This window comes from Bubalus kerabau, chromosome 3 (genome assembly GCF_029407905.1).
Source record: "Bubalus kerabau isolate K-KA32 ecotype Philippines breed swamp buffalo chromosome 3, PCC_UOA_SB_1v2, whole genome shotgun sequence".
In the NCBI taxonomy this organism is placed as follows: domain Eukaryota; kingdom Metazoa; phylum Chordata; class Mammalia; order Artiodactyla; family Bovidae; genus Bubalus; species Bubalus kerabau.
In genome coordinates, this window is record NC_073626.1 from 148,074,064 (window position 1) to 148,087,612 (window position 13,549).

Consider the following 13,549-nt stretch of genomic DNA (forward strand, 5'->3'; position numbering starts at 1 on the left):
TATTTTCCTGAAGGAGAAATCAAGGTATCTAAGGTTTATTGATTTGCCTATAGTGATTCAGTGAGTCGGCAGGGAATAGGGAGTGAAACCAATTTCCTGGCATCATTTCCCAAGCACGCCAACTCCTTACCTTGCAGTGCCTCAACTGGAAGCCAAGAATCCATCTCAGAGAATTTGATCAGAAAACATATGAAGGGTGATTCTGAAACCACAGAAGCATTGAGAAAGTCATAAAGATGTATAATATATGATAGCATTTACCAGCTATAAATAGGGCCGTGCAGGGAGAAAAATAGAGTCCTTTTAAATCCATTGGGTCTGGAGAAATAGAAACTGCTTAATGTTTCATTAAAAATGGATTTTCATAAATTGCACTTTGATATCTTTGGGCACAAGACAATATGTGAGGACTAAGGTGTTGTTATTTATTATTCTTCGTTTATTAATAATTTGCACTGTTATTGAACCAAAACATCAACAAGTTATATTCTCCCTCTGAGTGGAGCAGTCACCAGGTGTCCTGAGTCTGAGCACTATTTGAAATGTATGAAAATCCACAGCATTTGCCCACAAAAGCACTTAGGCTACAAGGGACAGTGGTAACTACAATGCCGTGTTAGAAAGTAGACACTCCTGGGGCAGTTCTAAATGAGAAACTCTTGTGAAGCAAGCCTTAGAATCTGGGGGCCAGAAGGGACTGTACAGATCAACCCATACAATCTCCTCATTTAATAGGGAAGGAAATTGAGGCCTGGGGGAGGTAGAGATATTTGCCTACAGTGAGGGCTTCCCTGGTGGCTCAGACAGTAAAGAATCTGCCTGCAATGCGGGAGACCTAGGTTCAATCTGGGGTTGGAAAGATCCCCTGGAGGAGGGCATGGCAACCCACTCCAGTGTTCTTGCCTGGAGAATCCCCATGGACAGAGGAGCCTGGCCGGCTACTGTCCTTAGGGTAGCAAAGAGCTGGACACGACTGAGTGAGTAAGCACAGCAGGAGCTAATTAACAACAGAGTCTGGCTCCCGGTTCAAGCCTTAGTGTTTGAACTTTTTTCTACTACGCCCACCTCAGAGTAAGAGGTATATAAAAAGTTTATTAAAATAAAATGGTATTGGGAACTTCCCTGGAGGTTCGAGGAGGAGGAGATGGCAACCCACTTCAGTATCCTTGCCTGGATCACCCCAGGAACAGAGGAGACTGGGGAGCTACAGTCCGTGGGGTCACAGAGTCAGACCCCACTGAGCGACTGAGCACAAGCACACATTGGAGCGCCAGTGGTTAAGACTTCTTTCAATGCAGGGCTGCGTGTTCGATCCCTGGTTGGGGAGCTAGGATCCCACATGCCTCATGGCCAAAACACCAAAACATAAAACAGAAGCAGTATTGTAACAAATTCAATAAAGACTTTAAAAATGGTCCACATTCCAAAAAAAAGATGGTATTCTGTCAGCCAAGGGTCCCAAGAACAGAGGGTAGTTAAAAGCACAAGCTCAGGGGCAAACAAGACACTAAGAAGGAACTGGGCTCAGAAACAGGAATGATTACTTGAGGTCACATTGTAAGAGCCTTCATGTGGTTCAGGGGTGGGAGAAGAGTGAGCAATAGCAGATGGAAGGTCAATTAGAGAAGCAAGTAGGTCTCCTCAGGTAGATAACCCATGTGCCTGCCTCCCTCACTGACTGATACCACTGTGGGCAGAGATCCAGGAGGCTTACCCAAGCCTGTGGCCACACACATCCATGGGAAGAGCAACCCCCTCCTCAGACACATATCCACGTGTGTGTGTTCCCCATGCCCACACACAGCCAGCCTCCCCAAGACAGTCCAAAGACACAGTCATTTCCTTACTGAGGAAGGAAAGAAATGGTTTCCTGGTGTTGTCTGCCCAGGCTGAGAAATGAAGGGGTCAGATAAGATAAAATTAGATATTAAAAACACATAAAAAGTGCTGTGTTTCTAAACGGTACCAGCATGGTGTGTACACTGTGGATTAGCAGCTGTGTTAAGGTTCAAATCCACTCAACACTCCAATTATATATTCACGTGGCAAATCAAACCCCCCACCAAGCCCCCCGCCTTGGAACTCCTTAGCATCTCCTGATGGAGGCCACACACAGCCACCACCACCATCCTCAGGGAGCAGGTCAGTAGTGGGGGCTCCCCACTGCTCACAGCACCCGTCCGAAATAAGCAGAGGGCTTGTCTTTGCTTCTGCCCTGCCAAAACAAAACAAAAAAAACAAACAAAGAGCCTCTGCCTCATGCTGAATTCTAGGAGAACTGATTCATCTCTTTCCCTTGGATTCGGTGGTTGCTCCATCTCTTTCCCCAGAGCGGCAAGGAAGCCAAGAAACGGGCATAGCGAGCCTGGACCGTCCGCCCTCCTGCCCTTCTTCCTGGTAGCTCCTCCCCAAGATTAGATCACAGAGGTTCAGGCACCTCCTTCTTCCTGTCGGCCTTCTCCCTAGTGTCTGGCTCCAACTTCTTTCCTTCTGCTTTTGTGGCCCGTTTTCTTTGTCTTCTCCCTCTTCTTTGTCCTCAATCACCATGCGGGAAGCAGCCAAACTGACGCCAGGAGGGATGCGTGTGGCAGGCAGTCCTGCTTTGGTGCTCCCGACAGTGGCAGTCCTGCTTTGGTGCTCCCGGCAGTCAGCAAAGCAGCAGAGGAGGAACCTGGCAGCCTGGGGACCAGAGCGGAGGCTCCCCAGGGAAGCAGAGCAAACAGCAAGGCTGGAGGGGGGTGCTCCCCTGGAATAGGTGGGCTCAGTACCAGGAACAAAGGGTTTCAGCTGAATACAGTGGTCCTCTGAATACTGTTTTGTCCTCTCTTTCCCTCCGTTTCTCTTCAACAGACCACATCCCCTTATTTGGTTGCAAAAGGTATGATGGCTCTTAGCCTTCACCACCACCATCGGTGTGAGCTATTAATGGCTCTGATGTTTGACCTTTAGCAAGTGGGAAATATAGAAGGTTCAAGGTTGTCAAATGGCAGAGTTCCTAGTTACAGTTCCTAAGGAAGCAAAGACCACGTTGTTAATTAGCTCTACGCCTTGGTGCTGCTCTTCACTGTTTCCCAGAGTCTTCTACGTTGGGATTAGAAACAATGGGAGCACACCACTCAATAGCAGCTCTCCACTCAATAGCAGCTCTCCCTCCATTCCACCCATGCTTGGGGATCTCAAGGCTCCAAGACTCCTAACACCAACATAAACACTGCACATGTAAGAGAGACAAGAAGCAAGGGAGAAAACCACAAGCCTACAGTCTAAAGACGTGGCAAGGACTTGAGATCCAGACAGACATCTCTGAGCCTTAGTTTTTTCATCAACAAAGTGGAAATAATAGCACTTACTTCCTGGGATGTTTTTTTAGGCCTGATTGTGTTTAAACAGCATCTGGCTCAGTGGCATTCCAACATACTAGTTTCCCCATTCCCCTTGTCCAAAGCCTGTCCATGCCCAGACAGCTCATGTGTTATAGGTGTCATGAACTGAAGGACCTGGTCCCCCTACCCAAGAGGAATGGCTGGTTGTTGCAGAGTTGGCTGTGAATGGATTTACAGTCACTTGGTTGTTAGAGCTGTGACAGGTATGATCTAGGAGTAGTGGTTAGTGGTCTTTCCCTCCACTCTTATCAAGGGAAACTGGGAGAAACTCATGTCCACTTGTTCCAGCTCCTCTTTTTTTCTTTTTTGTAATGGAGAGCACAAAAAAGCATAAGGTCCATATGGCAGTTATTGATTTGGGCCATCTGGTAAGCTCGGACTTGCTCCTACCATGTTGGATCAGAAGCTACTCGGAACAGCCATTCCTCCCATAAGAGATGCATCAGTCAGATGGGGATGGGATTTCATTACAGGGTGGAGACTGCAATGAGAGGAAGCCAGAGCAGGACTCTCAGGGTTTGCCTGCAACCCTGACCCTACGACAAAGACCAGAAAGAACCAAGAAAGTGTTGATTGACACAGGGGCACCAGGGTAGACAGTGCTTTCTCACCCATCCATGGAGCAGGGAGACCTCTAAGTAACTAACAAAAACAATCGTGATGCACTTTCTGATGATAAAATGCCCTGCAAATCTTTCTATATGCTGAAACCTGAGGAAGAGGGAAAGTCAAGTTCAAGCTAGTGAGAGAGGTCCACAAGCCCTAAAAGATGACATTGTCATTCCATTTTTAAAGGATATTCTACTGCTTATTCCCCCTCTCTCTTGGCTTCTGAAAGTGTTTTCCTTTTCATGGTACCTTCCTCTGGTTGCTCTCAGGCCCGGAGGCAAAATTTTTTCTTCCCTCCAAAAGTTTTTGTGAAGACCATGTATTGTTTTCAAGTTAGAGCAGTGTGAGAAATTATCGGTTTTTTTTTTTTATCATGGCATTTCAAAAACAGCCCCAGACTGCAAACCCACTGATTATTTTTAAGCTTAAGGGAACTAACATTGAACAGAGCTTCCCCCACTCTGTCAAAGACTGCCTGGCTCAACTACACACAGGGATTTCAATAACATGGACTGGCGTGTGATGTTACAGGTCTTCCAAGCCAACAACGATGCCACGGAGGTGGTTCTGAACAAGCTGCACTCGCCGCTGCTGACACGCTTCGTCAGGGTCCGCCCGCAGACCTGGCACACGGGCATCGCCCTCCGCCTGGAACTCTTCGGCTGCCGTGTCACAGGTACAGTGGGGTTGCTGTGAGGTTGGAGAGCGGACTGAGTCCTGGGCTCTGCTTCCACTTCCAGCCCTGTGCTAACCGCACGATTGCAGCACGTGGCCTTCACAGAAGGCTCGATTTTACCTGTGTGGGTTTTGAATGCACACGAAGTCTGGACCCTGCCTTGCTGGGTACCATGTCTTCAGGCAACCTCCACTCTCTCGGTGGCTGCATGAATACTTCTAGAAGGCCCCCTGTGTGCCGGACCCCACACTGGGAGCTGGAGATGAAAAAGAAGGGAATGAGCAGACAGGGTCCCTGGCATGGCAGAGCATTCAGGCTGGGGGGCAAGACAGATAATAAACAAATGTAAGTGTGGGGATAACTATGTGAAGGAAGAGCACGAGGTGCTCTGAGAGTGACTGAAGGAACCTCTTGGAGCATTGATCAAAAGTTTGGGGACAGCCTTTCTAAGGATGTGACACTTAAGGTCTGGGCTGAGTAAAGGGTAGTCTGATGGTAAATGAGGGGAACAGCATTTTGGGTAGAGGGAACAGCAAGTGAGAAGGATGCAAGGCAGAAAAGAGCTGTGATGATACATATGGAAGTAAAGACCTAACCCCATAAGGGGTTCCATCTAGAAGGGCAAACAATCACCCAGCTTACAATTCGATCCTCAGCACAGCTCCTCTATGCTCACCGCCCCCAGGAGGGTTAGTGGGGACTGTCACCAACAAGGACATGAGAGTCCTTGGCTAACAACGTAAGATGCTCAGCCATGCCAGGCACTGTGCTTTTCATACAGTAACTAACGGAATCAGTAACTGAATTTTATATAGTAACTAATGGAATCCTTGCAACAACCCCCAAGAAGTAAGTACTACTGTTAATCCTCCTTTAGGCCTAGGGAAACTGAAGCACAGAACACTTCAATAATTTTCCCAAAGTCACACAGCTTGTAAGTGACCAAGCAAATGTGAATCCAGGCAGTCTGGTGCCCAGCCATGCTCTTAACCACAGTGCTATCCCACGTTGAAATGCAGAGAAGTCAGTGTTGACTTACAGTGTTTGACAGTCGGGTTCTTTGACAGCTCCCTACTGATGGGGGTGGTCCCAGTTAATAGGGTACCAGCCCGACCTCTTGTATCTTCCTCCTTCTCTGCAGACGCCCCTTGCTCCAACATGCTGGGGATGCTCTCGGGGCTCATTGCCGACTCCCAGATCTCTGCCTCCTCCACCCGTGAGTACCTCTGGAGCCCCAGTGCCGCCCGCCTGGTCAGCAGCCGCTCAGGCTGGTTCCCTCGGATCCCTCAGGCACAGCCAGGCGAGGAGTGGCTCCAGGTAGACCTGGGAGCACCCAAGACCGTGAAAGGCGTCATCATCCAGGGGGCCCGTGGAGGAGATAGCATCACTGCGGTGGAAGCCAGGGCGTTTGTGCGCAAGTTCAAAGTCTCCTACAGCCTCAGTGGCAAAGACTGGGAGCATATCCAAGACCCCAGGACCCAGCAGCCAAAGGTAGGATGTTCCCAGAAGACTCCCTAACCTTGCCCCACAAAGGGAGGTTGATCTGGGGTGGGCTGGGATGTCGATTTCCCATCTAGATGGTCATTACCAACTCCTATGAGCCAGTCAAACAAATGTTAACTGAGGGATACTTTGCGCCAGGCCCTCTGCTAAATGCCTTTTAATCCTTACAACAGGCTTCCCTAGTGGCTCAGATGGTAAAGAACCAGCCTGCCAGTGCAGGAGACATGGGTTCTATCCCTGGGTCGGGAAGATCCTCTGGAGAAGGAACTGGCAACCCACTCCAGTATTCTTTCCTGAAACATCCCATGTACAGAGGAACCTGAGGGGTTACAGTCCATGGGATCACAAAGGGTCAGACACAACTGAGCAACTAAACAACGAAAATCTTTATAACATCTCTAAAAGGTAGATCTTAGTGTCCCTCCCATTCCAGAGATGACAAAACTGAGGCTTGATGTAATGTCCAGGGTCACACAGTACCTGTGGTAGAGCCATGATTCAGACACAAGTCTCCCTCCAAAGCACAAACACCTAACCACTACTCCACACCACCTTGCTAATAACTTGGACACTCTTAATACCCTCTTTCAGATAAAGTTTCCTTGGAACTGGCCAGATATTCAAAGGGGATGTGGTTCTTGGAGGCTCAACTATAGAAACTTAGGGAATGACTTCCAAAAACAACTGCCTGTTTCTGAGTGTTGCTGAACTTTGTATTTTGCTGGGCTTGACTACTTAGATCTTTCCTGCCTCTCACAGAGAGACTGGAAAGAGGCAAAGGAAACTAACTCCAGGCCAGAAGTGCAGGCCAGCATCGCCCACTCTGTCCTGCCATTGCAGGAGTAAAGGTCAGCCCTGAACAGGGGGGACCAAGGAGCTCCAGGAAAGGGAGGGATGTCATGCCCCTGTCCCTTTCCACGTTAATCTCCCAATCAGCCTTGGGTACCGGTCCTCATTGCTAAGTTAACTCTTCATTTTTTGCAGAAGATCAGGGCCTCTAGTAAGGAAGGGGTATCACGTGTCTCTGTTTGGCCCCCTTTACTAAGCCAACATTTCCATTCTTAATGCAGAGGCAAGGGCTGGACTGGAGGTTTTGCACTGCTGATGTAAACTCCCAGCTCATGATTCCAGTGGCTTGAAAGGCTCAGGGCTTGGTAACTGGAACCTTCAGTGGATGGAACACAAGTTGGACCACAGGGTCCCCCAGGGATAGCTGACCTTGAGTCTTCTTGACCATCCTGAGGGCCTGGGAAAGGAGATGATCTTAGCCAGACTCAGAGCCTGCTCTCCCCATGACAGTGCCCCGCTTTTGGAATTGTGGGCATTCTGCCACATTCCTAGATAAAAATCTGCCACAGCCCCTGGCATACCTGTGCACCACCTTTCCCTAAGTTACCAGTTCACAAGTGTGCTCTGGGTTGGTTTTCCCATGTGACTTCAGCCAGGGCAAGCCCAACGGTCATCAGTTTCATGTAGTGTGGCTTCCGGTGAGGTTCATTTTGACAGAATGTCTTCTACTAAACCAATGTCGGGGGAACACAGTCTCAGACTGTCAACATGTGCCCAGTAGAAATAGTCATTAGCCCAGAGAAAGGATGGTCACTTTCCCTTCAGCCTCTCAGTGACCTGGAACTTTCTAAATTGAAATTGTCAAGCTGGGAGTTTCTAAATCTAGACTCTTAAACATCAGGGAAAGAACTTATTTTTCTAATAAACGGAGAACTTCAGAACAGGCAAGACAGTCTACATGCCCTTTCCTCCTCCCTAGCCAAGTACAGCTTCAAACTCACTCAGAGCCAAATTCTGCATTTTCAGTTTCACTCCCAGGATAGAGAACAGAACCCAACAACTGCCACTTTCCTCTGCTCCCTATTTGCCATGTTTCTGGGACCTCCCAAATGAATAAAAACCTTGGTCTGAGAATGGGGCTCCCTCAGACCAAAATGTGCAGTGACGGTGGATTAACTCTGAAGCAGACTTCAAGCTGGATGTAAGGGGCGGGGAGGGAAGGGGGAGGAAGGAGCAGAAGGGAGGAGTGAAGAGGCGTCCACCCAGGAAGGGCTGAGCGGCCTTGTCTCCTCTGCAGCTGTTTGAAGGGAATATGCACTATGACACCCCTGACATCCGGAGGTTCGACCCTGTCCTGGCGCAGTACGTGCGGGTGTACCCGGAGAGGTGGTCACCCGCAGGCATTGGGATGCGGCTGGAGGTGCTGGGCTGTGATTGGACAGGTAAGGCCCCTTTTCCACTTCAGGTCTCACTCACATGGTCTCCTGACCCCGGCTTCCTGGGACGGCCTAGGAGGAGGTCAGACTATGATGGGGACAGGCAGAGAGGCAGCTGTCCCCAGTGAAGCCCCATCCATTCAAAACCGCACTGCCCCCCCGCCTGCCCTGCGCTCCACCTTATTCAACCTCAAACCACAGGCCCTGCCACCTCCGGACTTGGGACAGTTTCTCAAGGGATGTGCTCTGTCTATTTTAAAGGATCGTTTCAGTTACTCCACCCCGAGTCTCTCAAAAACAAATCGTAACTACACACCACCCACCCAAATTCAATTAGACCCTGACTCTTCAGGCCAGAGGGCTGTGGCTGTTGATTTAGGGAAAGGGAAAAAAAAAAAAACCTTGCTCATGATAATAAAGTAATCGGTTTATGTCTGAATCTGGCCTCCAGATGTCAGTGGCTAAGAGACTTCATTTTCATTTCGAAGCTACATCTGTAAAAGGCATTTATTTGCTCGGGAGGGACCCTGTTGCGGGGGAGCTGCTGGGAACCCGCCGCCTTCCCCTTGTGTGGCAGAAGCCTGGCTGGGTCCCACCTCCACCCAGCAGTGGCCCCAGAGTATCTCCAGAGTCTCCTGAACAGGATGAGGCCCACGGACCACGGCCACCCTCCCTGTTCCCTGGGAAGCACCCCATCCATCCTTCCGAGTGGGGCCTCCCTTCTCTGCAGGCCCCCACCCTCCTCCCGGGCAGAGCTGGCACGGATCTCAGCTAAGCCAGAGTCGAGCTTGCGCGCTGCCTGCCAGACGGAGCTGGCGCGCCACACCAGAGACAGCAGGAGCTGCAGGCAGGACCCGGGCCCCAGGTATCTCCATTTTCCTGTCTGTAAGGTACCTGTCAGCAGCTCACCCAGCAGGGGAAGGTGAAGGATTAATAAGGGCATGTCGGAGAAGTGCTTCTGGCTCCCGGGGAGAAAAATGCTGCCTGTGTGCTGCTACCGTGGCGCCCAGGAGGTGTCCCGTTGAGGCGCGCCGGCTGGGAATCCGGCCGAATTAGCCTTTCTCACCTCCAGATGGAAGGCAGCCCCAGTGAATGCATTTTAGTGGGAAGACATTTTATTCCCCGTCATGAAGGAGTGAGGCCAGGTTCCCTGCAGCCCGCTGAGTGCGCCTCACCTGTCCTCTTGCGGCTGCTGAAAACGGCCCTCTAGCAGCAACCCAAGCTGGCTGCTTCGGGCCAGCATCAGAGCATTAGAGGTACAGAGGACCCGAGGGCTGCAAGGCCAGTGACTTTCAAGCATTTCTGACCATCGTCTGCAATTTAAAATAAATTTGTATCACAACCCACTTGACTTACAAGCACGAGTACACACACACAAGCACACACTACCACATGTGTGCATATGGAATATAGAATATCATTAACCTAGCCTGGACTCTAGGGACAGATTGCCAAGTTCAGGTCCGGCCTCTGCCGATCTCGGTTATCTTAGCTGAAGAATGGGGGTGACCGTAGTATATCTACACCCCTCACCGTTGTCATGAGGATTCAATAAAATAATAAAGTACTTAGCCTACTGCCTGGCACCTGATAAACTTGTTCTAATAAGTAAATGTGATTGAAACAGAAGTTCCCAAAGCAGTGCTAACACATGAGTACACTCTGAAATATCATAGTCCCTATTTTTTTTTTCAGAGTCCCTATTTTAAAATCCTAATCCTGACCCACGAAATTGATCCACAACCTGTTAACAGGGTGACATACAGCTTGAAAAAGATCACCAATCTAGGAGGGGGAAACTGAGTCCCCAGGAGAGGAGCTGCTTGCTAGAGGCCACTCAGCTAGCTGAGAGCTGACTCATCCTTCACTCCTGTCCCCGGTACCCCCGTGCCATGCCTCTCCCAGGCTGGCCCTGCTTTAAGACCGACTGAACAACCGCCAATGGCCTTTTCCTCTTACTGCCCCTCCCAAGCTGGCCCACATGACACTGGAGATGGTCAGCAACAGGTTTCTCATTTCACAGTTCTCCTGACCATTCTTTGGAAGATCAGAGTAGGACCTCGACACCCTCCACCCAGCCTCCTTCCCTTTGAAGTCTCTGACATCTGGTTTCAATTACCGGGGAGCATAACGTGATGGGCAGTTACCTCTAAGTGTCCAGTACAAACACAGTGGACACGGAGGCCAGCTGTCATCCCCTCACTTTCATTCACACGTCCTGCCCTCTCACTGCCTTGCCCACCCCCTTGCCACTGGATTTAACATTTTACATCTCTGCCAAAAGCTCACCCACTCTGACGTTTCCTGGAGTCGCTCTCCCAGGCCTCGTGGCTTTCTGCTTTTCACATTTCCATTCATTTCTGCGATTCACCTTTGTTCCCTTCTTCCTTCCCACCCCAAAGGATAACAAGGAATAGAATGGGCTGGGTTGAGTTGCTGCAGCTAAGTAATTTGACGGGGCTACTTCACCTGTTCATTTGTTTGTTTCCAATGATTACTTCTTGCCTTGCTGCTCATAGTTGCTTTACAATGGTGTTGGAGATTCTGTGACACGGTGACAAATTTGAACTTACAAATTAAGACGCTTTGGGTTTGTTTGCTATTTACTGTGAGTGAGAGGCAGGCATGGCAAAAGGAAGTATGAAAGGTTATGCTCGTAGTATTTAATAGCAGAAAGATGGGAAGTCGACCGTGAAAAAGCTATTCAGCGCGTTTAGTGATTTCCTTCAGCTCCCGGCTTTATTAAATGGTATCCTGAAGGGTGCTGACAAAGATGCGTAATTACATACAGTAGCACAAAAAAACACATATAGAAATGGTAGGAGCCATGCACAGGCTTTTTGGGGAGTCTTATGGGAGGCCAGCCCTGGGATGAAGACCCCACCTCACAATACACAGACTTAAACATCAGTTTCCAGCATTCCTTGGGGCCCCACCTAGCACCTGACTCATGCTTTCATTCACTTCATGAAAGGTTGCTGAATGAAATGACTGGCAGCAACAGATAAACAAGAGAATGGATGGGTGAATGAATCACCTAGAGCCGAGGGCAGAACTGACTGCCTGAAGCCAGGTTTGCCCAGCCAGGCTCGGTTGCCTGCTCCTCATATTTTGAATCAGTTACCAACATTGACAAGTCTGGCGGTTTTCCCTGGGTTGTTGTTGGTTTTGTTTTTTTTTTTTTTTGGCTTCATGTGTGGGAAAAGACATCTATTTGCAAGATCTGGCCACACTGGCCACCTCCCTACGTGGGGCCATCATGGTGGTGGCCTCCTTTACAACAGGCCTGTGGAGTTCCTCTACCACTTCCCCTCAGCCCTTTACCCTCCCTGCCCTGCAGTGGGCCATCCCCGCCTTACAAAGGTGGTTTGTGTCCTAGAAGCATTTGTACTTGCCACACCCTGACCTAAAGGCACAGCCCTAAATGCTTTCCACTGAATGGAGTCTGAGTCCCTTTGAGCCCTATTCTTTTCCATTCAGTTTTGTGCAAACAGAAACAGTGTCTGGGGTCCCACTTCCCAATGGCTTGGCTATGACTTCAGCCCTTGTGCTTCTGATGATCCTGTAACAGATGGGCTCCCAGGTCAGGTTAGCTTTGGTTCATAAAAGCACAGTCTGACTCAGAGAAGGTAGAGATGAGAAGGCCTGTTCCGTGTGCCAGCTGGGCCGAGCCAGGGGCACTCCAGTGGCCACACAAGGGCCCGTGTGCCGACGTGTCTTCCACAGGATGGAGCTCACTGTGTTAACCGAGACTTTTTTCCAAACCATTCTTGATGGGTGTTGTTCACTACGTGTATCACCCGTACTTGTGTCTTTAAGTGATCTTTTTTTTAAAAAAAACATTTCTGGCCATGACACGTGGCATGTGGGATCTTCCCTGACCAGGAATTGAACTCACATTTCCTGAACTAGAAGCGTGGAGTCTTAACGATTGGACCGCTAGGTCCAGTGTCTTAAGCAGGTTCTATGTCTTAAACAGAACACCCAGGGCATGGTTGAGTCCCACCTGGGGTCCGTGTCACCCACATTCATTATGGCCTGGCGTGGCCTTTTGTGTTGGCCTCAGACCCTCTGCAGTGGAGTAAACAGGTGGGTTTGTGTTCATCCCTCTGTCATGGCTGTTTCTACAGCTAGGGACCATTCTCCTTAACACAGGTTATGGTGTTGACTTCACCACAGCACACAGAAGTGACTTCATGTGTGTGTGTGTGTGTGTGTGTGTGTGTGTGTGTCCATCTTGGCTTTCCTTTCTCCTGCCATCTTGAAAGGCCCACCCTTGGAGGAGAGACTTAATATTTGGCATCTTCCTCCTGCTGGGTGTGACACAGGCTGCTGCCTGAAGGATTCACTCCTGTACTTTGCCTCTCTGCAGACTCAAAGCCCACAGTTGAGACACTGGGACCCACCGTGAAGAGCGAAGAGACCACCACCCCGTATCCCACTGATGAGGAGGCCACGGACTGTGGGGAGAACTGCAGCTTTGAGGATGGTGAGGATGGGGGGGTGGTTGTATTTCACCGGGGTGGCATGGGTGCCAGCCAGTCACAGTGGAGGCTGGTCCATGGTGGGGGCCAGGAACTGGGGGTCCCTTGGTCAGAGGTCAGGAAGGTGTGATACTTAGGGACTTGGGGCAGTAGCTATTTATAACCTATCTAGAAGGATTCAGATATTGGAAAAACCAGTACACTGGTCATCAGCTGAGATAAGGGTCCATCCAAGGAGAACTCCGTTGAGAAGTCTCCTTTCCAAGCCCTCACTTCCTGTCTTTAGAATCCACAACCGTGATGGCTGTGTCCACAGCACAGTCAAAGGGAGATCTGTCTGTCAGCTGGTTGACTTGGTCAGTGGAACACAATAGTTGGGTTAACTCAGCAGTTAAGCATGACTTACCTGCATTTCCCTGTGTCTTCACCATCGCTGGTTGAGAAAGCGTTACAGTTATGACTCTGAGTGGGCGTTGCATTCTCCACAGGCGAGTGAGGTCAGGGACAAAGGCAGCAGTACGAAAAGGCACCTCAGTTGTCCCTCAACACTCAGGGCCTCTTCATTTCCCATTGACCTCATCACATGGGAAATCTGTATCATTTTCATTTTCTCTCCTAAGCATATCCAACTCAGATGAAAAAAACAATAGTTGGCAGAGCCCAAGAAGG

At 49.7% G+C, this 13,549-nt stretch overlaps 1 protein-coding gene and 1 long non-coding RNA gene across 4 annotated transcripts in view; one reads left to right on the forward strand and one right to left on the reverse strand.

Moving 5' to 3' along the window:
- NRP2 (neuropilin 2) overlaps positions 1-13,549 on the forward strand; it is a 119,229-nt gene that overhangs the window by 55,893 nt on the left and 49,787 nt on the right. For all 3 annotated transcript variants that reach the window (XM_055573213.1, XM_055573214.1, XM_055573215.1), the window contains exons 8-11: positions 4,524-4,668; positions 5,810-6,159; positions 8,258-8,402; positions 12,769-12,885. In XM_055573213.1, the coding sequence (XP_055429188.1) occupies positions 4,524-4,668; positions 5,810-6,159; positions 8,258-8,402; positions 12,769-12,885 (757 nt within the window). The remainder of the gene's footprint in view (positions 1-4,523; positions 4,669-5,809; positions 6,160-8,257; positions 8,403-12,768; positions 12,886-13,549) is intronic.
- LOC129646679 (uncharacterized) lies at positions 131-10,777 on the reverse strand. The gene is made up of 3 exons (XR_008712117.1): positions 10,686-10,777; positions 9,572-9,709; positions 131-202 (listed from the first exon to the last, which is right to left on the reverse strand). It is a non-coding gene; the product is annotated as an uncharacterized LOC129646679 (long non-coding RNA).